At 40.4% G+C, this 25,540-nt stretch overlaps 1 protein-coding gene across 3 annotated transcripts in view; it reads left to right on the top strand.

Moving 5' to 3' along the window:
* The first annotated feature begins 8,737 nt into the window (after positions 1-8,737).
* The window catches only part of MAJIN (membrane anchored junction protein), a 42,290-nt gene continuing 25,487 nt past the window's right edge, over positions 8,738-25,540 (top strand). For 2 of the 3 annotated variants that reach the window (XM_072998466.2, XM_020797177.3), the window contains exon 1: positions 17,799-22,224. In XM_072998466.2, coding sequence (XP_072854567.2) covers positions 22,206-22,224 — 19 coding nt within the window. In that variant the 5' untranslated portion in view covers positions 17,799-22,205. Of the gene's footprint in view, positions 17,769-17,798; positions 22,225-25,540 lie in introns of those variants that run through there. The other variant, XM_072998465.2, reaches the window with a different exon arrangement.

Below are 25,540 nucleotides of genomic sequence, written 5' to 3'. Positions count from 1 at the left end.
TGACAATTAGTTTAGGAATTCCTTTTAGCTATACCCACCCACATGTACTCCTTTGCTCAGCGAAGTAAGAATAGCGGCCAGATTCAGTTGTGTATTTAAATTGTTGGTTGTGTTTTTTTCATGTTACAAGTGGAGATGGGGACGAACCGAACCACAAACCAGAAAAACAAACTGAGCTCCTTCACGACCCAGTTAGGAGATCCTGTTTTGTTGAAGCAAAACAAAGCACTCAACTTTTTTTCCTTCGGCGCTGTGTTTTGCTTCAGCAAAACAGATGCCTGCCCGCCCTCTTCCATTGCCTCCCTACCTGGTCCTGCCGCTGTCTCCTCGTCCTCCTCCATGGGCACATGCACAGAGGCAGCAGGACCAGCTCCTGGAAGTGAAGCCAGGCCCGCTGTCTCTGAGGAGGGTGGTGGTGATGGTGGTGAAGGCGGCGGCAGGACCAGGACCAGGGAAGGAGACAACAGGGGCAGTGGAAAGGGGGCAGGTGGCCTCTCCCATTTTGAAGAGACACTTGTCCAGCAGGCCGAGGCAAAGAGGCAGTCCCAAATCTAGCAAAATCAGGGCACTGGACAGGGGACAGATTGCCTTTGTTTTCAGTGTGGAAGCAATTGCCACTCTCTAATTGGCCTTCTCAGCCACACTAGATGCTGTTCCAAGTCCTCCATACAGAGTACATTACCATAGTTTCTCGGGACTGAAGGATGCCTAATCTAAATAAACAAAATTAAATAAAATTTCCTGTTCTCAGCAGCCTTGCTCAGCTCTTTTCAACTCAAGTCTGTGGATTTCTTTAGGGAGTAATTCCATCTCATCTTTGGTCTCCCTCCTTCCCTGCTGCCTTGCAGCTTTCCCAGCATTATTGTGTTTTCCAGAGAATCATGCCTTCCTATGATATGCCCAAGGTAGGACAGCCTCAGTTTCAACATTTTTGCCTTCAGAAATGGTTCAAGCTTCGTTTGATCTAGGACCCGTTTGTTTGTCTTTCTGGAAGTCCGGCGTATCTGCAAAACCCTCCTCTAGCATCACATTTCAAACAAATCAATTGTTTCCCAGTCAGCTTTCTTTACTGTGCAGCTTTCACACCCATATATGATGATCAAGAATACAAGAATGTGGATTAACTTGGTCTTGATCTCCTTACACTTGATGATCTTTTCTACTTGCTTCATTGCTGCCCTTCTGAGTTTCAATCTTCTGATTTCTTGGCTGAAGTCTCCATTTGTATTGACGACTTGAACCAGGGTGTACAAAATATTTTGTTGTTTCTTTTTCGTACTGTAATAGTCAACATTAATGCTTGTGTAATTCTTCTGTAGTCATGTCTTTCAACTTAAAGTTCAACTGCAATCCTGTTTTGGTACTTTCTTCTTTCTTTTCACTTTCACTATGAGTCATTTTAAGTAATTGGTGCTTTCTGCCAGTAAGATGATGAGATCTGCATATCTTAAATAAATGATGTTTCTTCCACCAATTTTCACTCCTCCATCTAAATCTACTCTGGATTTCCATATACAGTATGTCCTGCATATAGATTGAACCGATAAGGGGAGAAAATGCACCCTAAGCTGTCACTTTTGCCTATAGGAAACCATTCGCTCTCTCTATGTTCTGTCCTAATGGTAGCTTCTTGTTCACAATAGATGTTATGTATCAAGACAATCAAGTGCTTGAAGCACAACCATTTATTTCAGAAAAATTCTTCTTATGATTCACACAGTAAAAAGCTTTGCTTTTTTTGTTTTTAGCATAATATCATTTGTGTTGTATTTTCTTATTGAAATACTATATTTATTTGCTACAGAGATTGCTAGATAATTTTTCATCATAGGTACTGTATTTGCTGGCGTAGAAGACTACTTTTTTGCCCTGAAAAACATGCCTCCAAGTGGGGGGGTTGTCTTATACGCTGGGTGCACTTACAGAATGGTTTCCTATAGGCAAAAGTGCCCGGTGCCCATAGTAGCCTCCAGATGCCTGCCCACCTCATTCTGCATACCGTCCAGTATCGCGCGGTATCCAGCGTGGCCATGGCGAGCATCAGCAGCGAGACAGGGATGCCAGCCTTTTCAATGTGACCAGCCCATTCTGCTTGGCGGGAATCAGCAGTGCTCCGGGCCGCCCCTTGTCTACGCAGAGCTCACACATGCGCACTTGCGCACTAGTGCCAGTCACAGGGAGATGCAGGGGCGGGCCGGAGGCACTGCGGTCGCGCTGCAGCAGTACAATGGTGACAATGAATAGCACCTTTTGTTTGGTGTGTGGAAGGCGTGTGGAAGAGGGGGTAGTCTTATACGGCGAGTATATAACAAACTCTATATTTTGAGTGGAAATGTTGGGGGGCCGTCTTACACGCCCAGTAGTCTTATACGCTGGCAAATACGGTAATCAGAAAGAATACATGAAAAAGGACATTTGTAAGGTTATTGTTATTATTATTATTATTATTATTATTATTATTATTATTATTATTATTATTATTATTATTATTATTATTATTATTATTATTATTATTATTATTATTATTATTATTATTATTATTATTATTATTATTATTATTATTATACCACCCATCTGGCTGCCAAGGCCACTCTGGGCAGTTTACAACAACAGTTATAAAACAATAACATAAAAAACAAAAATAATCAATAACAACCAAACAAAATATAAGAGCTACTAAGACAAATTACACGAAAAAACAACATTAAAAAGCATAATAAAGTATAATAAAAGCATGGTGGAGGGTTGAATGTTAGTTATTAAAAGCACTATTGTATCAGGCTGTTTAAAAATCTGGGAAGACTTGTCTAAATAACCAAGTTTTTAATTATTTTTGAGGCTCCCAATGAAGGGGGCAGGTGAATTTCGGGTGGGAGACTGTTCCATAGTTGCGGGGTGACTGCTGTGAAGACCCAATTATTGGTCATCATTTTTTGGGCCTCTCTTGGAGCCAGAACCCTTAATTGCCCAGCCTGGGAAGATCTTACAGGGCAGATCTAATTGGAAGGAGGAGTTCTGTCGGGTATTGAGGTCCTAAACCATTTAGGGTTTATAGATTAACACCATCACCTTGAAGCTGGCATGGAAGCGAACAGGTAACCAGTGCAGGGTGGCCAAGGTGAGGGAAATATACGGTTGTCTCCTTACCCCACTCAACAATCATGGACCTGTTAGAGTCTCCGTAACAGCCCCAAGGGCAGCCCTGCATTGACAGCATTGCAATAGTGTAATCTCGAGACTACCAGTGCATGAATCAGCGTGGTGAGGGACCTGGTGTAAAGGTAGGGACACAACTGGGCAATCCGCCTTAGATGGAAAGAGTAGGCAGAATGGACCATGGATGCTATCTGGGATTCCATTGACAGTGCTGAGCCCAAGAGTATGCCCAAGCTGTGAACCTCATCCTTTGCAGAAAGAGTAGCGTCCCCAAAGGAGAGGGAAGCACCCCGGCCACAAACACTAGGGGCACCCACTTGCAGGATTTCCCTCTTGCCCGGGTTCAGCCTCAGTCTATTGTCCCTCATCCACCCCAGCATGGTGTCCAGGCAGCGCTCAAGGGACAGGACAGTATCTTTTGCAGAGCAGTGGAAGGAGAGATAGAGCTGGGTGTCATTCGCATATTGGTGACACAAAGCTCCGAAACTCCTGATGACCTCCCCCAGCGGCCTCATATAGATATTAAATAGCATTGAGGAGATTTGTATTTGCAAATGCTTTCACGGCCGGGATCTAATGGTTGTTGTGGGTTTTTCGGGCCCTTTCGCTGTGTTCTGAAGGTTGTTCTTCCTAACGTTTCGCCAGTCTCTGTGGCTGGCATCTTCAGAGGACAGCACTCTGTGCTCTGGTGTAGTTGGCTTGGGAGATTATTGACCCCTGCAGGACTCCACAATAGAGTCCACGGAGCGGACAGCATCTCCCAAAGCTGACGATGGTCCTCCAGAAAGGACTGGAGTCAGGCCAACCCAGAGAACCTCCCCAGGAGGATACCATGGTGGATGGTATCAAAGGCCACTGAAAGGTCGAGGAGGATCAGCAAGGATATTTTGCCCTTATCGGACTCCCTCAGAAGATCATCTTGCAGGGCAACCAATGTTGTCTCCATGCTATGAAGTGGCCTGAACCCAGACTTGAATGGATTGAGGGTGTTGGTTTCCTCCAGAAGTTCCTGAAGTTGGTTGGCCACCACTCTCTGCACTAACTTGCTAATAAAAGGGTCATTGGCAACGGGTCGATAGTTGTTAATATTGTCCGCTGCCAAACTGGGCTTTTTATGGATTGGTTTAATGAGTGTCTCCTTGCCCACTTATATGAGCAGGGCCGGGCAAGGGTGTAGTGAAGAGGTGGTGGCCCTGCAATGATCAAGCACTCTGTCAACCTCAACCAACGTCACAGGCTTAGACTGTGTTAGACACTGCAAGATGGACATCTTGGCTCAATCTTCTGATAAAGAGGAGAGATCCAGGTCCCAGTAGATGGCCTCCACTCTGTGTTTGAAGAAGGCTGAAAATTGGTTACAGGAGATACTACTGGGAGGCTTGTCACTGTGACCACCCCCGGACAAATCACATACAATACGAAAGAGTTCGGCTTGATGGTCTCGGGCTTTGCTTATTTGGGAAGTAAAGTAAGATATTTTTGTAGCCTTCACTTTAGTTATATAGATGTTAGATGTGGGTTTTGCAGCTTTAAAACTGGTTACAATCAGGGCCCATCTCCAAATGCTCTCTAACCTCCTATTTTGCTTCAATGTCTGTAGCTGCTGGTTATACTAAGCAGCTGGACAGATTCAGGAATGGAGGGGGCATTTAGGAGCGAGCATGTCAGCTGCCCTACTGGCGGCAGCATATCATCCATCCACCTTTGGCAGAAGCTTTGGCAGGAGCACCAACTAGTATCCCCCACATTGCATTTTGGAAACCAACAGGATCCAATTGCCTGTAGGGGCAGACCATCTTAATTGGTACCTGCTCCCCGCGGAGGGGGAGTGCTACTGAGAGGTTGTATTTTATGAGGTAGTGGTGCGACCATGACAAGGGGACCGATACCAAGTTGACCACTTTCAGATCACTCCCTGTCCAGTTGAGAACACCAGGTCTAGTGTGTGACGCACCAAGTGGGGAGGGTCATTAATGAATTGGGACATGTCCAAGGGAGCCATCATTTCCATGAACTCAAGGGCTGGACCTGTGGCCCCAATCTCGTCATGAACACTGAAGTCCCCCAGGACAAGGAATCTGGCGGGACCTCAATGCCACTGCCGAGATGAAGTCCACTAGCTCCAGAAAAGAGAGTGCTGGATCACAGGGAGCACGGTAAACCAGCACCATCCCAAATCCTTCCCTGCTCCCCACCAGCACATGGAGGGCCTTCATCCAAGATCAGGCCTTGAATTAGTTGGGCTTTGTTCAAGGCAGATCTGGTGTTTAGCAACATGAAGGACAAAGTGGATGGTTGGCTGAGCAAGTTACCTCGATTTTGGCTGCTGTCAACAGAGCTAGAACAAGGGACAGCATTCAAACATCTGTCCCCCGTTCTTTTAGGTTTAATTGCTACTGTGCCAACACCATACCTTCCTCTGCCCATGATAACTTGTATGTTATTCATTTCCCCTTCACTGGTTATTAGGGTAGTACTCTGATGAGTGTGTCCTGCAAACACATACCAATATAAACTAACTAGTTTCAAAGGAGAACACATTTGTTCCCCAATTGGGGGCCACGAGATGGTGAGATTTTTCATAATGAAACCTATAATTTCTCTCCTTGCTTTTCTTTGCATGGTTTCTCTCTTTTTTGCTTCTATATTTTTTTTTAAATCACAGGTTCTTGTCACTGATGAATGATTGATTCACACAAATTTTGTCATGCCAGGATATCCATTACCAAAGGAAAACAGGAAAGAAGGGAGGAAAATAAGAGTTCGTTCAGTAATAGCTTTCTGTGATTAACAGAGTTGCTTCACATTGCTCATTTCCTTCCTGTACATGTACGGCTTAACAGGGCCTGAAATGCATTTGCTCAGAAAAGTTGTCCATACAGTATCTGTTAAGATAAAATTATGACCCTGAGGAATAATCATCTCGCAATATCTGCTGCTACTCATGCCAACTACTACTTTGCCTTTATCATAGGAACATCTCAAGCAATATCTAATGTTTCCCTGGATAGACGTAATGAGCATCTCTGGCATCAGTGTTTGACATCCCTCCCACAGATAATGAGTTGCATTTTTCTTTTCACAAATTACCTGTGGAATCCCACTCTTGTCATCAGTGTCTCTTTCTGCATTCTCTGGCACAGCATCCAACATTACTCAGCACCTGCCTTTTATTCTATGTTAACCTCACACTGAATGCTCCCCATATACAGTAGGCACGAGGAGAATGTGGCCCTTTGTATGAACTACAGTTCCCATCAGCTTGTAGTCAGCATAGCCAATGGTGAGCAATGCTGGGAGCAGCAGTCCTTTACCATTTGCAAGACCTCACGTTCCCCACCCCTACCATACATGTGTACTCTTCTGTAGCAGAAAAGTTTTAAACACATATACAGGAAATAGAGGCAAGGCAAAGAGACACATTTGATAGAACAAGGCAGAATTGTGTGAACCAGTAAAAGAGGCAGCAGTAAAAGCAATCTGAACATATGTCTTCCCAAGCAGCCTTGTAAATCTAAGGGCCGTAGGAAAAGTAGTACTTCCCTGCCCCCCTAACCCAGTCTGGCCAAAACAACCAGTGTACTGTGGAAAGGTTTATTCCTATGATGAAGTACTCAGCACATGATTTATATAAAACTCTGTGAAGGTTCATGTATGTGGGCTTCCCTTTTCTTAAATAAATCACCAGACTCATTAGAATCAAATGGATTTGTGTTTTTTATTAACTCAACCAACGGGGTATTAACATTAACATGGTCCATTGTCTGAATCTCTTGTTCGAGCAACAGCTCTGGCAAGGGTAACCATAAATTCTCTTCAAAAGGGTTAACAGCAGTAACATTCCAAGGTCCAGTGATCACCCGTTCTGTATCAACTGTCTCAAGTTCGGATTCAGTCTGGTTTAAAAGCAGGAGGGTCTCTTCATCCCTCATCCATCCCCATAACGGGGTTCCCTCTCCTTGTGAGTCACCCCAAGGTCCAGGAAACACCCCATCTTCCGCAGCTCTTCAAGATGCCATGCCCAGAGTGCCTCGTTCTCTCTGGCAATGGCTTCCTTCTCCTCTCTAAGCTTTCTCCTCCATTCCCTTGTTTCAGACTCACCCCAATATGAAGGTCTCTGGGATAAACCTTTTCGCCTCCGGCTCTCTGCTTCAGCCTTGGGCACTTGAACCTGTTCCCATTTCCCAGTCCAGGGATCCTGCATCCAGACCGTTTCCCAACCACCCAGGATATTATCCCAGGCTGTATTTATATCGCCTGATGCCCCTTCCTCTAAAGCCCGCCCTTTCTCCTCTTTTCCCGCCATTTCCACCTTCGCTGGGGCAGCCACGCTTAACCCTTTTAACTCTCTCTCTAAATCACTGGTATCCACCGCACGCGATAGCCTCTCTTCCCTTTGGCTCTTCTCTTCCAAATCCTGGGTGTCTATTCCCTGGTCTTTATTTCGGGGTGGGGTGGGAGGAGGGGTGATTTGAGTCTCCTTGGATGTCTTAAGGAGAGATGGCTCTACCAGAAAGACCTCTTGTCTCCGGTCTTTCCCTTCACAAACTCACTAATTCTTCCCCTTTTATCCCATCTTTATTAATTCTCACATCTCCCCACAAGTACACAGCAGCATGGTAAATGGAGAAACTGGACTGGAGAAGGTAGGAGAACCCTTAGAAACAAGTACAATAATTTAAATATAAATACAGTATGCTTCACGCCAGCGAGGACCAGATGGGTGGTCATCAAGCTGCTCAGCTGTGCTTCCTGCTGCTCTTTCTTTGGGTTATTTTTCTTTAAACCAGTCTTAGAACAGCCCTTTCAACATAGAAAGATTCTCTATAAAGTATGACACGTGGCCATTCTAGCCCCTGGTTTCAATAGAAATGTGGAGGTGAGTGTGCTGTTGATACCTCTGTGAGATACGTTGTGATACTTGAAGATGGTATTCTACCAAAGCATAAAGTGCTTAAATAGTAACAAAGAACAACATGGGATGGGCCAGCCACCCAGCTTGCTTACAATTGAAATTCATGCCCCAGTAGTAACCAAATGACACCATGACGTACAGAACTCTGGATGTAAACACGTTGGTTTAAATCCTTTAGCGCCAGCTACAGAATATTTGTCCAATCAAAGGGACACGTTGACCTACCATTTAGAAACTGATTCAATCCATCTATTCTAGTTGGAAGTAGCAGTTGGATTTAGGCTGTTAGATGAAAGGACTATAGAATAATCAAATAATGGAATTGGAAGGGGCCTATAAGGTGATTGAGTCCAGCCCTCTGCTCAGTATGGAAACAACTTTGAAAGAGCTTGATACAGAAGTTCACAAGACATGCTTGCTGTGTGCACTGTAATTAAACCCGGCCATTTGCAATCGTGAGTGAAAGACTGCAGGGAACAATTTTCTCTGAGCCCAAATTCCTCCCTACATCAGTTATTTTAGCAATAAGAGTTAAGCTTAGAGTCTCTTCTGCTTCCTGAAGTTGCTTACACTATATGTGTCCTTGTAAAGGTAAAGGTTCCCCTTGACATTTATTCCAGTCGTGTCCGACTCTAGGGCGCAGTGCTCATCCCTGTCTCCAAGCCGCATTGAAACCCCTTCAATGCGTTCCTATGGGCTTCAGACTCACCTTTAAGCAAAAATCCTCCATACGGCGGCCATTTTCACTGCCCGGTAAGAGAGGAATCCATCCCAGAAAACAGCGGGCAGCCATTATTTTTGCCCGGCGGCCATTTTGGAACCACCGATCAGCTGTTAAAAAATCATCGCTTTGCGATGATCGGTAAGCGAAACAGGGTGCCGATCATTGCAAAGCGATTTTTCCCCATTTAAAACATCGCAATGCAATTGCAAAAGTGATCACAAAAAGTTCGGCGGTATGCGATTTCATCATTAAATGGGGCACCCGTTAAGCGAGGCACCACTGTATAATTATTTTGCATGAGGCTCTGGGGCATGTGAGGCCATTTTGATCTCTCATTGTTTTTCTGAAAGTGCAAAGTCTGGGGGCTTCTTACTCTGCCTTTGCTGACACAAGCTTTTCTTTACAAAAACTAGATACAATACATTGATCTTCTTGCTACTGAATAATAAAGGGCATTTCCATGTTTCCAAACAATCATCTTTAATTGTGCTAACATTCATTGAAAATGTATGCTTGGGATTTTTTTAAGGAACATTTATTATAAGCCTATATTATGATGTCTTAAAAGTCTATTATTTTCAGAAATGAAATGTTCTGCAAATCCTCTTAGTCATTTTCCTCCAACTGGTATTTTAGCTTCATCGCAATTCCCTTTTATTGAATTTAAACATAACTGCGGTGGCTATGTTGTGTTGTTAGGCAGACTTTGTCATTCCTACATTACAGTCACTGTTACTATGTAATTCTTCTATATTTAAATTTCAGACCAAAGTCTCCACTGCTCTTTGGCTTCACAGCCTAACCCATAATTCGCTACCCTGAAAATGCAATGAGTGAAATGATGGCTTTATGGCTGCACAATCTTGTGCATATCTACACAGAATTAAGCCTGGCGGAATTAAATGGAAATTACCCTTGAGGAAGTGAATACAATATAGGATTGCAGTTAGCCAATCATCTCTTATAGAGAAAACATTAAAGGCTGTAGTGACCACTGACATCCCTTGTAATTTGTTTCCAGATATTAGTATTCAGGAGCAGTATACTGCCTCCAATATAGAGGTTCTATTTAACTATATGGGGGACATAGAAGGAAACTCCCCAAAGAGTGGAAAAGCATTGTGAGTACATTCAGGTATCCCCTGGGCAACCCTGTGCAGACAGCCAATCCTTCACTTCCACATACATTGCACTGTATAGTTGCTAATGATCAAAATAGCACGGTTGAGGTAGCCCACTTCTGGTCAGGAACGGTCTGGTTATCTTAACATTTTGGTTTGGTTTGGGGGGTTTGCCTATATTTCATAAGTGTCCATGATCTGGGATTGAGCAGCTCTTTGATGTAAATACATATTTAACTATTTTGACTAACAATGGCTTGGTCGAATTAGTGTTTCTTCTTTAAGAATAGAATATCCACTACGGATCACCCGTGGAGCTTGTGTATTACCAACTCATAATAGAAATATAATCAGATTACCGTGTCACATAATGTTGTTTTGAATATGGTACATATCATTCTCACTTTTTAAATACTGGGACTCTAATGGTGTGTGTACAATTAACTGAGAATAAATTTGGCAGCTTTGCCACAAAACAACATGCAGTACACTAATAAGAAAATTTTATTACAGTCTTTAATTGGCTAAGCCTTTAATCTTCTCTTGCTAATCTGTTACTACTTCTGTAGCAGAGACCTATTAAATGTGCTTATTAAAAGTCAGTTTATACATTTAAGGAAACAGTGCAAGTGATTTTCTGCTTCTGACGTAAAAAGATGGGAAAGCAAGACTCCCAGATTTCCTCCACGATCCTATTCATTCATGGTCCATATAGCTTATTTTTCATACCATTTAATAAGCAACAAATGCCGATAAAACTAGAGCCAAAACAGAGCCATTCTGACACAAGAGAGGTTATCAGGTGGTTCAAGGAACCACAAGGAGATTTTAAAAAAATATATAGATTTTTTAAAAACATATGAGATACCACTTCTACACGATCCTCAAGAGAACAGAGCATACTCAGATTATGGAATGTCAATTGCAGAAGGAAGCAAGAAATGTGAGGAGTGAACTTTAAGAAAGGTAATGAGAACCTTCAAGCATTTTCTGTTAGGAGGAAAGAGACAATACAACATTTACTGCCTATCTCACTTGTTCACTACTCATCTGTATTTTGTTCAGCTGCTCTTCTTACTTATGAACACTCTTGTTTTTGAGTTCTAACTATATACCAATAAAGAGCAGCAGCAAAACATTCCAGTGACAGGAGTTGCAAGGAGTGAAAGTGTACCATTCTTGCTCCCAGGAAGAATTACTCTGGTGTACTGTACACAGTCTGTTACAGACAATTACGGCCTCAAATAGGCCTGTTCCTTTATCTTCATCTCATCTATTCATCTGATAATTGGTACACAAACATTCATATGTGAATGAACTTAATTATCTGGTTCTTAAAGCAGCCAACATGACGTTATCCACAAACATGGTATCAGGAGAGTTGGAGGAAATTTAATATTCAGAAGTACAAAATGTCTTGGATGGGGTGCACAGCCGGGGGAGGGGACCAAACAGGCTCAGTAGGCAAGGAATGCTGTTCGGAAAGAAATGGAAAACTGATTGGGTGGAGGAAATGCATATAGTGTCCCTAACAATCAATAGTGCCATACTTTATTGGAGGTTCCCCCTTAAATGTATTTTGTGTGCCAACAAGTACGCTCAAGAAGACTATTCTTTATCTTAGATTTATGATAAGAAGCCCAAAAATATTCTGAAATAGGCAGAGGCATCATATGTAAATGTGAAGCAGTTAAAACCTAAACATGCCTAGTAGGTTCAAGTCACATGCTCACTTAATTTTAATTAGAGTTTATATTCCAGGTACCTAAGTCCTCCATATGAGCTAGATTTTAGGATAACCACTGACTTCAAAACACAGCATCTGTATCCACCCAGTATAGCAGTTAGTTGTTCGACATATTCTGTACACTTCACAAATATAAACTACATTCTCATTAATGGCAGTAAAACTATTTAATTCGAATTATATATCAGGCAACTAAACACTGCCAAAATGGTAATAATATAGATAGTTGTGTGACTGGGCACTGATGGGAGTTGCCTCTCCTTCCTTGTCTCTCACTTTTCGCCCAACCTACCCTGAGGCAGTTCCCTCAATTTAAACAGAGAGAGAGAGAGAGAGAGAGAGAGAGAGAGTCCTTACAGATCCAAATAGCCACCCCACTACTCTCACTCATTATTGCTAACATTAAAGGGAAGAGGGGAAGTAAGATAAAAACAATAAAAGGGCCAGGAAGGAAAAGGGTTAGAATCATGACAAATAAAATGAACTCAATGTGATTCAAAACAAGTTCCAGCTCCATACCTTACACATTTTCCTTTCTTCTCTCTCTTGAAGGACAATGGTGGGAAAATTGATTGCGAGTTTCCTATTATTTCTTTGCACATAGGAAGGGCACAATTCCGGTTTAAATGGAAGGATAAAAGCAAATACTGTACAGAGAGGTATCCTGGAATATTTTTGAGGAAGCACCCCCACAGATCACTGTGTAAATTTAGTCTTGGTTATACTGTATAAAGTATGAAGTTTTTATTTTTTTCAAAAAAGTTAAAGAGTGGCCTTTTAGGCCATATGGGTGGGGTATAAATCAAATAAAAAAAATCACCAGCTTCAAGTCAGCAAGACCTGTCAGATCACCCAACTATTCCATCACTACAGAGTGAAACCACTGTTCCCACAACAGGTGGAGGACTTCAAAGAGCAACTTTTAGGCACACCCACAATTGCCTTTTAATCTCTGTCCCTACTTGTCAGTAATCCCTCTGGAAAGAGCCAGAAGTTGGGAGTTTGATCCCCCACTGTGCCTACTTGACAAGGACTGGACTTCATGATCCATAGAGCCCCTTCCAGCTCTGCAGCTCTAAGATGATGATGATGCCTGCATTGCGAACATTAAAAAGATGCCAACCTTTACATAGGAAAAAACATACAGACAGACTAAATGTTGAGAACACTAATGTCAGTAGTAAGAATGGGATCCCCTCTTCTGCTCTTTGCCATTTGAAAACAGATACTAAGCAATGGAAAATCACAGAACATACAGTATATCACAGAAGCGGGTACACCGTCTCATATTTCATAAATATTTTAGTATATCTTTTCATGTGATAACACTGAAAAAAATGGCACTTGGCTACAATGTAAAGCAATGAGTATACAGCTTGTATAACAGTGTAAATGTGCTGTCCCTTCAAAATAATGCAACACACAACCATTACGTAATGTCTAAACTGCTGGCAACAAAAGTGAGTACACCCCTAAGTTACAATGTCCGAATTGGGCACAAAGTGTCAATATTTTGTGTGGCCACCACTATATTCCAGCACTGCCTTAACCCTCTTGGGCATAGAGTTCACCAGAGCTTCACAGCTGTATCTTACAATTAAAATATTTTAAAAAGGAAACAAAGTTATGAAGAGTTATGTAATTATATAATTAACAACATAATTAATTATATAATTATTTATATAATCATGTAAAGAAGCCTTTAAGAACATATCCCCAAATGCTGCTAAGTTTTAATTTTGAAATTTAGGTTTCCTTTGTATATGAACTGCATTTGAGTTGATTGTATCACCATATTGATTAGTTTTTACACAGGAGTGGAGTTAATGTGTGTGTAGAGTTCATGTTTTATCATGTACATCACCCAGAGTAGTGTGTATTCACTAAATGTGCAGGAAGGAAGGAAGGAAGGAAGGAAGGAAGGAAGGAAGGAAGGAAGGAAGGAAGGAAGGAAGGAAGGAAGGAAGAATGCTAGATGTTACCTTGCTATGTTGTGATGAACTCACAAATGTCACTGTGACGTTCACCCTCGTGGCCCCTGCTTGTCTCCCCAAACACAGAGCTCACGAAGGTGAACCCAAACATCTCTTCACACGCTGCCACCAGTTGATCTCTTTATCAACTTAGTTTACTTAGCAAAGACAAAGGTCCATTCAGTACTGACTTATTAATAAAACACGTTTATTGATTACAGATGGTTTCTAGGATAATCCATAAGCATATTCTTTCAGTTTCACCAAGCATCATTATTAATCTTCTATATTAAATGTCACAGGTTACTAATCACTCCTCAGACTAATCACTCCTCAGATCCCCAAACTCTCTCTCTCCCTCTCTGATTCCAAACTCTGACTCAGACTCTGTGACTGACTCCTCCTCTCAGGCTTCGCCTCTTGAACATCTCTCTCGGCTCTGACTCTCAACCACATTAACATGGAACATGAATAATACATGACTTATTACCTAACAAAGGGTGAACACTACAGTCACCAAAGGAAATTCTTAGAGTAAGACAACCCCACCCCTGGAAGACTCTTTAATAATAGAATAAAACATCTCAAAGGAAGTGGGAGGATCAACTATGCAGTGGTTCTTAACCTTTGTTACTCAGGTGTTTTTGAACTGCAACTCCCAGAAACCCCAGCCAGCAGAGCTGATGGTGAAGGCTTCTGGGAGTTGCAGTCCAAAAACATCTGAGTAACAAAGGTTAAGAACCAGTGAACTACAGCACAGTGCTAAATTTACTTCTTTTCCTGAAATATACATTATCCTTCATACCTTCTACAGGGATGGAGCTGTATTGTTAAGTGTTTGCCACAGAGTAGACAGTTACTGTATACACAACAGCCTTTCCCAAATATAACATTTGGAAGACCCAGGGATGGTGCTGAACTCTGAAGAATCATTATGAATTTCTGATCTATCATTTATTTTCCTAAGAAACATTCAGTGATTTTAATTTTAATTCAAATTGAAGAAATTAAAAGAAAGAAAAACTTTGCATAATTATTCCCTGCCTTTCCCCAGGACTGATTGATTGTCCACCACCATGCCTGAGAAGAACACTAGGTGGGCAATATTGAAGAGAAAGCCAAATGATGGCTAAAATGCTAGTACAGTTGCAGTTTCAGTAACTTGTAGTGCAACCTCACCCCCCAAATCTTATGGGTAAAAAAGAGTGAATCTTATGCTGCAGCCACGGCTAGTAAGGAGGATAACCCTGAGAAACTGTGGGTTAAGTTTTCCTCCCCCAGGAGAAATTTGGTGAAACTGACACCCTCCCTTTTCCCACAAATAGAGGATGGAGAATTTTGAAAGATCATTTGTGTACAGCTTTATTAATAATGTTCAGGTGTATGAATGCTAATAGGAGGTTTCCTTTCACAGCAAGTTCTTATTTCAGAACTTGTGGTACCCAGAGTGCTGTGTTGTGGATATTGTGATGGACTCAGGAGGCCTGGGTTCAAATCCCTGTTCAGCCATGGAAGTTCACTGGGGGAGTGGAACTGGTAAAACCACTCCTTAAATATCTCACTTATCTTGAAAATGTAGGGTTTTCAAGATAATCTTAGGGTCAAGATAATCAAGGGTAATCTTAGGGTTATAATTGGTTCCAGCTTGACAGCACAGAAGAAACACACTTGTTTCAGAAGAGGGATTTTAAACTCAGGACTGCAGCACGGGAGATGCAAAGAGGCATTTAACATCATATTCCACAGAGGGGCAAGCTGCGTGGCCCGGCTTTTCCTTTTTAAGCTGCTTGACGAGAGACAATTCGCACGATGAATGTGCACGCTGCATGCATAATTGTGCTATGCCATTTAGACATTGATGGTTTATCTGTGTTTCCTCCCCTCCACCAGTTTTTCCTCTTGTGGGCTTTAAAATTAATGTTTGTCACTGGAAATGCAAGCATCTGCAGAAGCACAGGGGGGCGGGGAAGAGAACTGAACTTTGCCCTCTTCTAGTGAAACATCTGACTGAAATAACTGTTGTTTCTGTGTCAGCATGTATAAGCAAAACAAAACAAAAAGCAAACAAGATTTATTTCAGTGTGAATTATTTTTGCTTTTGCTTTTGTTTTGTTCTTCTCCATTCATTCAGAGAAGGAAATGGTATGGGAGGAGGAGGAATGCAATGTAGTATTTCTGGCTGGCTTTGCCCTTTCAGTAACATTTCATTATAGAAGTGTACGGTTGTGTTTGCATTCAGATATAATCAGGCTTCTCCTAATTGTTCTAGGCTTGTCCGATAACTGCTTGTGACATAGTATACCAAGGTGACTCCTTTGCTGCTAGGCTGCTTTTTGGCCTTCCTATCCTAATGACTTTGCCACCTACCTTTTATGGTTAGCATGCATTTTCCATCCTTCTTGCTTCCACAACCCTGCTTTTTGTAAAGGGGGGTGAGTTGGCTCTATTGTCAACACCAGAAAATAAAACTCTATAAACCTGCTTTGCCAAATCCTGCAGGACAGTTTTCAGATCAGATTGATCAAATACCAGGGGGAAAATTATTGGTAGAGAAGTCATTAAAATTTCAAGAATACTTGCAGCAACTTGATACTGAGGTGTGTATTTCAAATTATAGTAATGGTGAGGGAGACAGCAATTATTTTTGGTACCGTCTTAAACTCCTATTCTGCTAAATGTGCTTATTAAACCAACAGGTTAGAACAGCATGTAATAGATCAGACTAATTATTTAATCAGTGTTATAGGCCAGCAGTCTAGTTAGAAAATTCTGTCTGCTCTATAAAATCCTGGGTGCCCCATGCCTCATTTTTTGTATGCCACAACTGAGACCCGACTCTCTGCCTCCACAGAAGGGCAATCTAACAAGGCATCCCATACATTACAGTATATTAAATTCCAGTCTGTGACTAAGAGCCAAACCCTATGAACCTTATAAAGAGGAATTATAAAAAGGAATTATTTAACCCCTGAATTTATTTATTTATTATTTATGTGCCGCCTTTCCCCTATAGGCAACTAATGTTAAATTAAGCATGTAAATGCCATAGCAGGACCTTTCTCACTGCAAATAACTTGCAAATTTATGCTTTGTTGTTTTTATTCATGTTCAGGATCTAAAAATAGTTCTTTTATATAGGTCTGCTCAAATGATACACCTGGAATACTGATGTGATATGAGCTCCAATCACCTATCTCTAACATTCTGAGTGTATATTCGACAGACAAATGTAACCAAACTTGCCTCTCTGCTGTAGACCTCTATGATAAATTTGTTTCCATGCATATTTGTCTCACTGACGTCTAACATCATAGGCATACAATGTGTGTAGCCAAAAAACTGGCTACACACATATGCCTAAAATGTATTAAGTGGCCCATTATCTTAACAGATAAGGAGACAGGAGAGTGCAATAATGCAGTCCAACTCATACTTAGAAACAGATCCCACTGAGTCCCATGAGATTTATTCCCAGTAAATGGATATGAGATTTCAGTTGCATACAGGCCAGAATCATATTATTTACACATAGTGGTATAAATAAAAGTTTAAACTGAATCAATTTACCACTGTAATTTACACCTATTAACTTATGCTAGCATACATAAATAACAAGATTCTGGTCACTATTTTGTTTTGTAAGCATCTGGTTTTCCGTGCAACATTGTACTTTGTTAAGGTATATGAGTTGCACTAAAATGTTGTAGTTAGTTATTAACAGGGGCTGCTTCAGACTATAGTAAATGTGGTCATTTGCCAATGCCCTATAGATAGCAAATGGCTTACCACCTTAATACCGTGTTTCCTCGAAAATAAGACAGGGTCTTATATTACTTTTTGCTCCCAAAAACACATTATGGCTTATTTTCAGGGGGTTCTTTATTTTTTTCATGTACAACAATCTACATTTATTCAAATGCAGTCATGTCATCTTCTTCTGGTTGCTGCACAATGGTGGAGGGCGGGGTTTCACTTAACTGGGGCTTATTTTTGGGGTAGGGCTTATATTACGAGCATCCTGAAAAATCACACTAGGGCTTATTTTCAGGTTAGGTCTTATTTTCGGGAAACAGGGTAGCATCATGATTCTCACTTTGCAAAGAGAGCCAGAGAAGATCAAAGGCATCATGAGGTAAGTTTTTCTTTGCATGTGCTGTTTGCTAGGAATTAAGAGGAACAACATAGATTTGTGAAAGGCTTAGTATTAGTACAGAATAGCCACAACAAAAGGCATTCTAAACAAAAACAAGCTAAATGGAAGATCTTTTTTTTAAATCCTGCATTGCAGGATTTTGATGACATATGAATAATAAGACAGGAAAGTAATTAAGATTTGCAGGAATTTAGAAGATCATCACTTTGCATTTTAACATTTGTGAAAATAAATATGGTTGTATAATAAATAGCAGTTTTACTTTGGAGGGCTTCTAATGCTGCCAACCTGTAAATCAGCAGTTATGGTTATAACTGTGGCTTGATTCATACTCATTGGTAGGCAACAAAGCTAGCTCATGAGAAAGCTCACATGTTGATTTCTCCACATCAGACCATTATGACAGAGATAACTATAAAGGCAGGTTGGAAACATGGTAAACTGACCCATAACGTCTCTGCATTTGGTTTTGGTTAGTGCATATATAGTACATATTAATCCTGCTATTCTTTCTGATCAAAGTGGGTTCTGCAGTTATTCAAAAATCTGCAAAATTCATTTGATCAGAAATATTCCTGGAAGGGGGGGGAAGAAGCCTGAGCTTGCACAGCAGGCAGCAATATTTCCATCACACCACTTTTAGCTCTCTGAAAATAAAAGACTTGTTGACAGGGCAATGTCACGCAAGAAAAGCATAAGCAAATATTTGTTATTGAACTAACCTATCTAGGTGAAAGTATGACCATTGCACAGACTGTTTAAATTTGTGTGTACTAAAGTCATAGAACTAACACTAGATCAATTAAGGGCATGTCCTAACCTGTTTTGTGTCCTTTAATATAAGGAAAAGCCATCAATGACATAGGCTTTGGAAAACAAGAATACGTCAGTGAAATAGGAGGTGGGAAGTTCAATTCCCCACTGTGCCTCCCAGGAAATGATCGAGCCTGTACAGCTTTGGGCAAACTGCACAGTTCCAGAATGCCACCAGAATATGGGAATGGCAAACCACCTCTGAGTACTCTACACCTAGAAAACTTTTAAAAGGAATTGAGTTGATGACACATAATTTTAGAAGTAGTAGTTACTCAGTAGAGCCTTAAACTCCAGAATGTGTTTTAATGTGCTTTCTCTTATTTGATACCATTTTATCTTTGTCTTCATCATTATTAGTAGAGATAGACATGAAACAGAAAACTGGCTACCCATGAACCATGAACCATCACAAATCCACAAAAAATGAACTGTTTTGTGGTTCGTTTTTCGGGTTCATGTAAGAGGGGACTGCCCAACCCCTTCCCACTGCCCTGTCACCTCCCTACGTGGTCCTTCTGCTACTGCCGCCACCATTGTCAGAGACAGTGGGCTGGCTTCCCACCCTGGAGCTTGCCACTGCCTCTACACATTCAGCTGCCTATCAGCTGGGTGGTGATCACATGCGCAGAGACAGCAAGCCCACCTCCTGGAAAGGAAGCCAGCCCACTATCTTTGACAATGGTGGTGGCAGCAGTGGCAGGACCATGTAGGGAGGTGATGGGGACAGTGGGAAGGCAGCAGATGGGCATCTGTTTTGCCGAAGCAAAACAAAACACTGAGAGGAAAAGTTTGGCACTTTCTTCTGCTTTGGCAAAATAGGATGCCTGAACTGAGTCATGAACCAAACCACAAACCAGCACAATTTGTCAGTTTTTCTGTGTGTGTTTTTTGGTGGCTCAGTTCGTGCCCATCTCTATTAGTAAAAAGTGTGCCATGCAAGGGACCAATGTATGCACTGAAAAATTATTCCCTTTCTTGCAAGCTGCAGGATATTTAAACTCCACTAGAGTGTAGAGGTCCCACTCTGCTCCTCTGCCTGTAAATGTATGGCTGGTGAAAGTGTCCTGAAAGATAAACAAAACAGCTCTACAATTCTCTAACATTCTGAGCTACAATTGATACATACAGAGGGGTCCCAGAAGCACCATAATTTCACAGACAACATTGAACACAGGTACATCCCTGAGGCCCAACTGACTACAAGAAACAAGCAGTCTTATCTCCCATTATGATTATACCTGCTCACTGTTCTAAAGGTTGATTGAGAAAATACATGCATATATTTTAGCGTAAAGTACTGTATGCTTCTGATTTTAATCTTGACTTATTTTTAATATCATTTTGTAAAACAAAGAATATTGGCAATAAGGACTAAAAAAAAGAAAAGTGCAATGCTAAGTTAAAATAAGGCAGTGAAAATAAATCAAAAGTACTATTGTGAGTTTCATGCCAGACAGCACAAAGTGTTTTACCTGTGCCAATGCTGGCTCTTTGCCCAGTTCATGAAATACCAAGATAGGAATCTGAAAGAGTAAAAACTTGTTTACGGTAGATCTAAGGAACTATTAAAACTGAGCAACAGCAGTCAGTCTGGTAAAATATATACGAGGAAATAAAAAGATCTATATGCAGCAGCTATAACACTACATATTGGAAAAACAGAAGTAAAAAGAATCAACATGGACCCAATATAATATAAAGTACTGTATTATGAAAATCAAGTGATAAAATAAAGGCAAATGGGAACATTCACACTTTCTATCCATACCATACCATTTTTCTTTTCCTCACCTTTCCCCCCAAAGTTTACTGAGGTTAATCATAACACACTTATGCAATCTGTAGCAAAAAATATCCTTGGTATTTCAACAACTATAGCATGACTCATACTGTGACTCATAAATACAGTGATAAAGCAAGAATTATGGAAGTGTAGAATACTTGACATGTACACATAGAACCCCAAAAATTTGAGGGATGAAGAAAAGGATCAGGAATAAACTTCCTTCAGGATACACCATTTCCCTTTAGAAGTGTATTTACCTCTAGAAACCAGACTTCTCATGCCTCTTAATACACATTTAAGGAATACAAATAGTTAAACAAAGGGAAGTGCCACCAACATACCTTATTTGAACCTAAGTCTTGATGTTGTATTTTGGTTGTAGTCTGGACCATGTGACAACAAAAAGGAAGTTGAGGCATGCTCAGGTGACAATTTGACTGCTGTCCTAGGTATCAATAGTGATTGAGTTCGAGGACCAAAGAATCATTTGGCAAATGGGTTGGCAGATGAAATCAAAAAGCAAGATCAATACCAAGGCTGATATCTAACAAACACAAATCTAGAGCTTCAGGGAAATATTTGCATGGTCCCCACATATTAACCAGGTCTATTGTTTCATTTCAACCTTTGATGATCTTTGACCATAATAAAGTTTCACTTTTAAAAATCTCTGCTGCTCCACAAGTTAAAAAGACGAGCACATACCAACAGAGCATCCAGACTGAATTACAGACTGCCTTCTTTTAATCCTCTTCAAACTTCAAGCAAACACCCCCACACTTCTTATATTTTTATCAGGTGAATCACTGGCTAGATATCAAAGAAGTGCATTTAATGCAAATACCATATTAACATGTTTAAACAAATACAGTTTTAATTCATGAAAAATTACTCCAAGATGGAAAGCTCTGTGACTAATGCCTAAAGGGTGGCCAAATAACATTGCATAAAGCTACTTTCTACTTCAGAAACTGAAAAACGAAAAGAACTAACAGAAGTGGTGGTGAAGACTGAATGGGTGCCTTTTAAAGTGATCAGTAAAAGCTTCCATTTAGTTGAGGGCAATTGTTCCAGGCCTTATACATGGAGGGCCTGATCAACATTCACAATCTGTACTCTCTAGATGAGCATGGAAAGGGTCCCAAAGGACTATTCATCAGAGATGAGAAACTCTCCAACCCTCTTTTTAAGCCATTATAGATATAACATATGTAACATATATAATAGCTAGCTAACTAATATATAGATATACAGTATTATACATCTACATCTATATGCTGAAAGAGACACAAGTGTGTGGTTGGGGCCCTCCCAAAAATGACAACATTATCCTGAAAAAGTAGCTAAGGTTTATATAGTGTTTAAAGTGTGAAAAAGTTATCTTTGCAGATTCAACTGTTCGTGTATAGGCAAAAAAAATGCATAACTGCTGATGGTCTCTGGATTAGCTTTGTTCTGTCCCGTTTTGTTTTGTATTTAAGACAAAAATTATTTCTGAAACTATCCTTATAGGTTTGGGTCTCATAGTACAGATTGTGGGTAAAAATGACCTCTCAATCTGGAATAACAGAAAGCCATTGTTAGGCAACTTTTCCACATCAGGAAGGAGTAATGTCTAGTACTGTACTATATATCCTGGCAACTGCTAAAAATTACTGGACAACACTATGGCATCTGCTGAATTCCAATAGAGGGGGCACTATAGGGTGAGAAACAATGTGAAGGAAGGGATAAGAGTGACGCAGGGGCCTCAGTTTCTGCCATGAAAACTGGTTGCACACTCAAGCAGCACTTTCAGATGGGATAGGAACAAGATGGCGACAAAGGCAGGAGGTAATGAAGGGGAGGAAAGGCTGAGGAGGGAATTTAGTCTCAATAAGGAATGGTCTCTTCCACCCCTCCCCCGATACCTGATCTCTCTCTTCAGGAGGGAAACCTCCTGAAGAAACTCCACAAACAAAATTCGCTTCACATCTTCACGGTTAGCTGCTGCCCTTCAGTTGGGTAGTGTGAAAGAGCAAGCTTTGTTCATTATCTCTGCCTTTACCATATTTTAATTTGTGTCTCTTTCAGTGTGTTTACTTGCTGGCAAGTCCCTCCAGATTAATTTGGATATGCCCCTTAGTAAATGCTCAGAGGAATGCAAAATGACACTTCTGCTCCGCTGGTCACCCTTGCAGCGTTTCATGGGCAATTTTAACTCATGTCCCAAGTGAGAAGAGGTTTGCCTTTCCACCACTATTGAGGGTGCTCCCCTGCTCCAGTCATATGGAATAGAATAAAGAAAACTAGATTCAGAGTGAAAACTGGTTTGAAGGAGCAGTACACACACATTCAGTGTCTTTGGACTTAACACTTTTTACTGAATCCTATTGGAACACAGAATGACAATATTCTAACTTGCAAAGGAGCAGAAACCTTTAATTGAATAAGTGCCCCTGTTAATAATGCAGTGCTACAGGCCAGGTGTAGACCTGGCCTCAGAGTAGGTGTTGCAGGCAAAACTTAAGCAGGAGAAGACAAAATGGCTGTGTAGAGGTTTTAGTAACACTAAGGCTCCGTCAGGCTGTTTCCAGAGATGGCTTCTGCCTTGCATAATATTTACTCTTTATTTAAGAGCATAAGAGAACCACAGTTTAATTTCTGCTGTGGGTGTGTGGGTGTATGTTTTTGTCTATTAATTCCATTCGGTTCTAGCTACATCACTGAGTGTGACGTAGCTGCTTGTGTTTGGTAAAGATCCAGTTCTCCAGAGAGATGATTTTAAAAATAATAATGGTCTGAATTTCCAAGAGATAATTTAAAGAAAATGAAAATCAGTTAATTAGTGCTAATACAATCATTTGATTGCTTGTGACACAAACAAAGAAGAAGAATCTTTTCAGTATGACTGCCTATTGCTATTCATAGAATAAAAAATGTTTGCTTTGGATCAAAAGTATAGATTGGAGGTGTTTTACTGCATAAAAAAGTTGATAAAATGCTGCTGATCTGATTTTTTTTCTTTTTAAAATAATAAATTGTTTGGGGAGTTCGCTGAATAGTTTAAAAAAAAAACTAGAGAAGTGTTTCAGTGCTAATTAAGAAATCCATTAAAATTAACTGGGTCTTAGAATGGTGCCTGTTGCAAAAGATGCAGTGAATTTGTGCTGTGGTATAAATATTGATGTAGCACTACTGAGGTTGTCTGAGGTTCGAAGTTTTTAATTCGTAAACTGCATAGAATAATGTGTACACTAGAGGGGTGGTATACGAATCAGACAAACAAACAAACAGACAATGTGAAAACTACAATTCTTGAAAAAGATTGGGAAACTTTCGCTAAGGGTATTTGTGTAAGTCATGATGCTCTTCTTTCATCAAAGAAGCTGGACTTTCTGTAGAAAGAAAAAATACATAAAACAATAAAAATGCAGGAAGCTTTCAGAGAAATTGATGGAAATCCTGTTGGCACAGCTCCACATGTGCAAGGGTGATTATATCATCAGCTGCAGCCATTTATTGTTAATTACTGTAAATATTTCCAGTCCCTCATTCCCCCCCCCCCCAGAAATTCCTTTAATCTTGGGGAGGCTGTCAAGACCTCAGGTCAGAGGATAAATCTTTAATATCCAAAAATTGTTCTAGCCTCTCCTGACACAGGTTATCACATAATCTCCCTTCTTCTCCATTAATTTCTCTGCAGTTTACCTAACACCCTTTGTAAACTATAAGGGCATAACATATTGATGAACATCAGTGTGACTTGTGTGCAAAGAAACCCCTATTGTATCTATTTCTTACTGATTTTATTCCAGTTTAATTTATCATGTTTCCACAAAGGAATATTGTCATTTGATGGGGGGGTGCTAGAAATTCTATTAGAATTTGTTCCACTCTGTACAATTTCTTTGGGAAAGAAAACAAATATGACCCAGGTTAAGAGGGCAATTTTGTCCACACTTACCTGGGAATATTTCACTGAACTTTTGGGGACTTATTTCAGAGTAATGATGGAAAGGATTACTCTCTAAGTCTGTGATGTTGATATACCTTTTCCATTTTAAATGCAGTACAGTATAGGAAAATATCCCTAGTGTGTCAGGTGCTTTACTAATAAGTGCCATGGGGTTTCAGGAAATGGAAAGGGTGTTGTTGTTTTTCTTTTTCTTTTTTAAAGAGTCTTGTCTATTGCAGTCTTGTTGGAAGAGTTTAAATTGGAGCAGAATTGCTTTTCCCAGAAAGGAAATGGCAAGGAGAGTATAGTTGAGAATATATAAGTATATAGCTTTATGAGCACTTGCTTGATATGAAAATGTGCCTTGTGCAAATATGATTTTTCCTTGAGTAGCTAATGACAGTTGACAGTGTGAGTTTTGTAAGAGAACAGCATCCTTGTCTAAGGTTCCTTCAGATCATGAAAAATGATTATTTTGGTATCTTGATTAATGTCATCTTTGTTAATTTTTTTAATTTAGTGGAACTAAGTGGGATGGGAGGTAAGTAACAAGAGTTAAAAAGACACTTATAAATATGTTTTAGATAGGCCATCATCATTTTCATTTACTCTCATTAAGTTAAACTGGTTTCCTGGGTGATGTCCTAGTTAAGTGGATTTTCTGATTAAGTGCATCCCGATTAACTGGAATAGACTAAAAGGTCTGTTCACAAATATGCCTTGCCTCTGCCCCTGCATCTGCCTTTTTATATTTAAAACAGTCCTTTCCTCTCATCTATACATACATTCTCACAGAACAAGAATCTTCTGTTATTTGAAGAGAACAGATGGATTATAAGGGATTTAAACTTTCTGCTTGGAAAGGCAACATTATCATTGCATTAATTTCTGTGTGGCATAGATTTATTTTGATCTGGAATTTAGTAATCGGTATGGGTGTTTATTATTGTTAGGATGGGGAGTTAATCCAAAATCCAGCAAAGTCATATTTATGGGTATGTGTTATTAGTAGCCTTGATGGAAGGCGCAAAAGACCATTTTCAAATTGGGTACCTGAAAATTAAGGCTAGAATCCTGTACATTAGTGGATCCAATATTGATTGAGTTCCATGACTCTCCTGAGTAAATATGGATAGGGTTGTGCTATAAGGTTTCTGATTGCCACCTGAAGACAAATCAATATTTTTTGATCAAATTCAAGGGGTTGTAACA

Source organism: Pogona vitticeps, chromosome 4, assembly GCF_051106095.1.
Source record: "Pogona vitticeps strain Pit_001003342236 chromosome 4, PviZW2.1, whole genome shotgun sequence".
NCBI lineage: Eukaryota > Metazoa > Chordata > Lepidosauria > Squamata > Agamidae > Pogona > Pogona vitticeps.
Note: the sequence above shows the minus strand (reverse complement) of the source record. Positions and strands in the feature narration are given on the sequence as shown.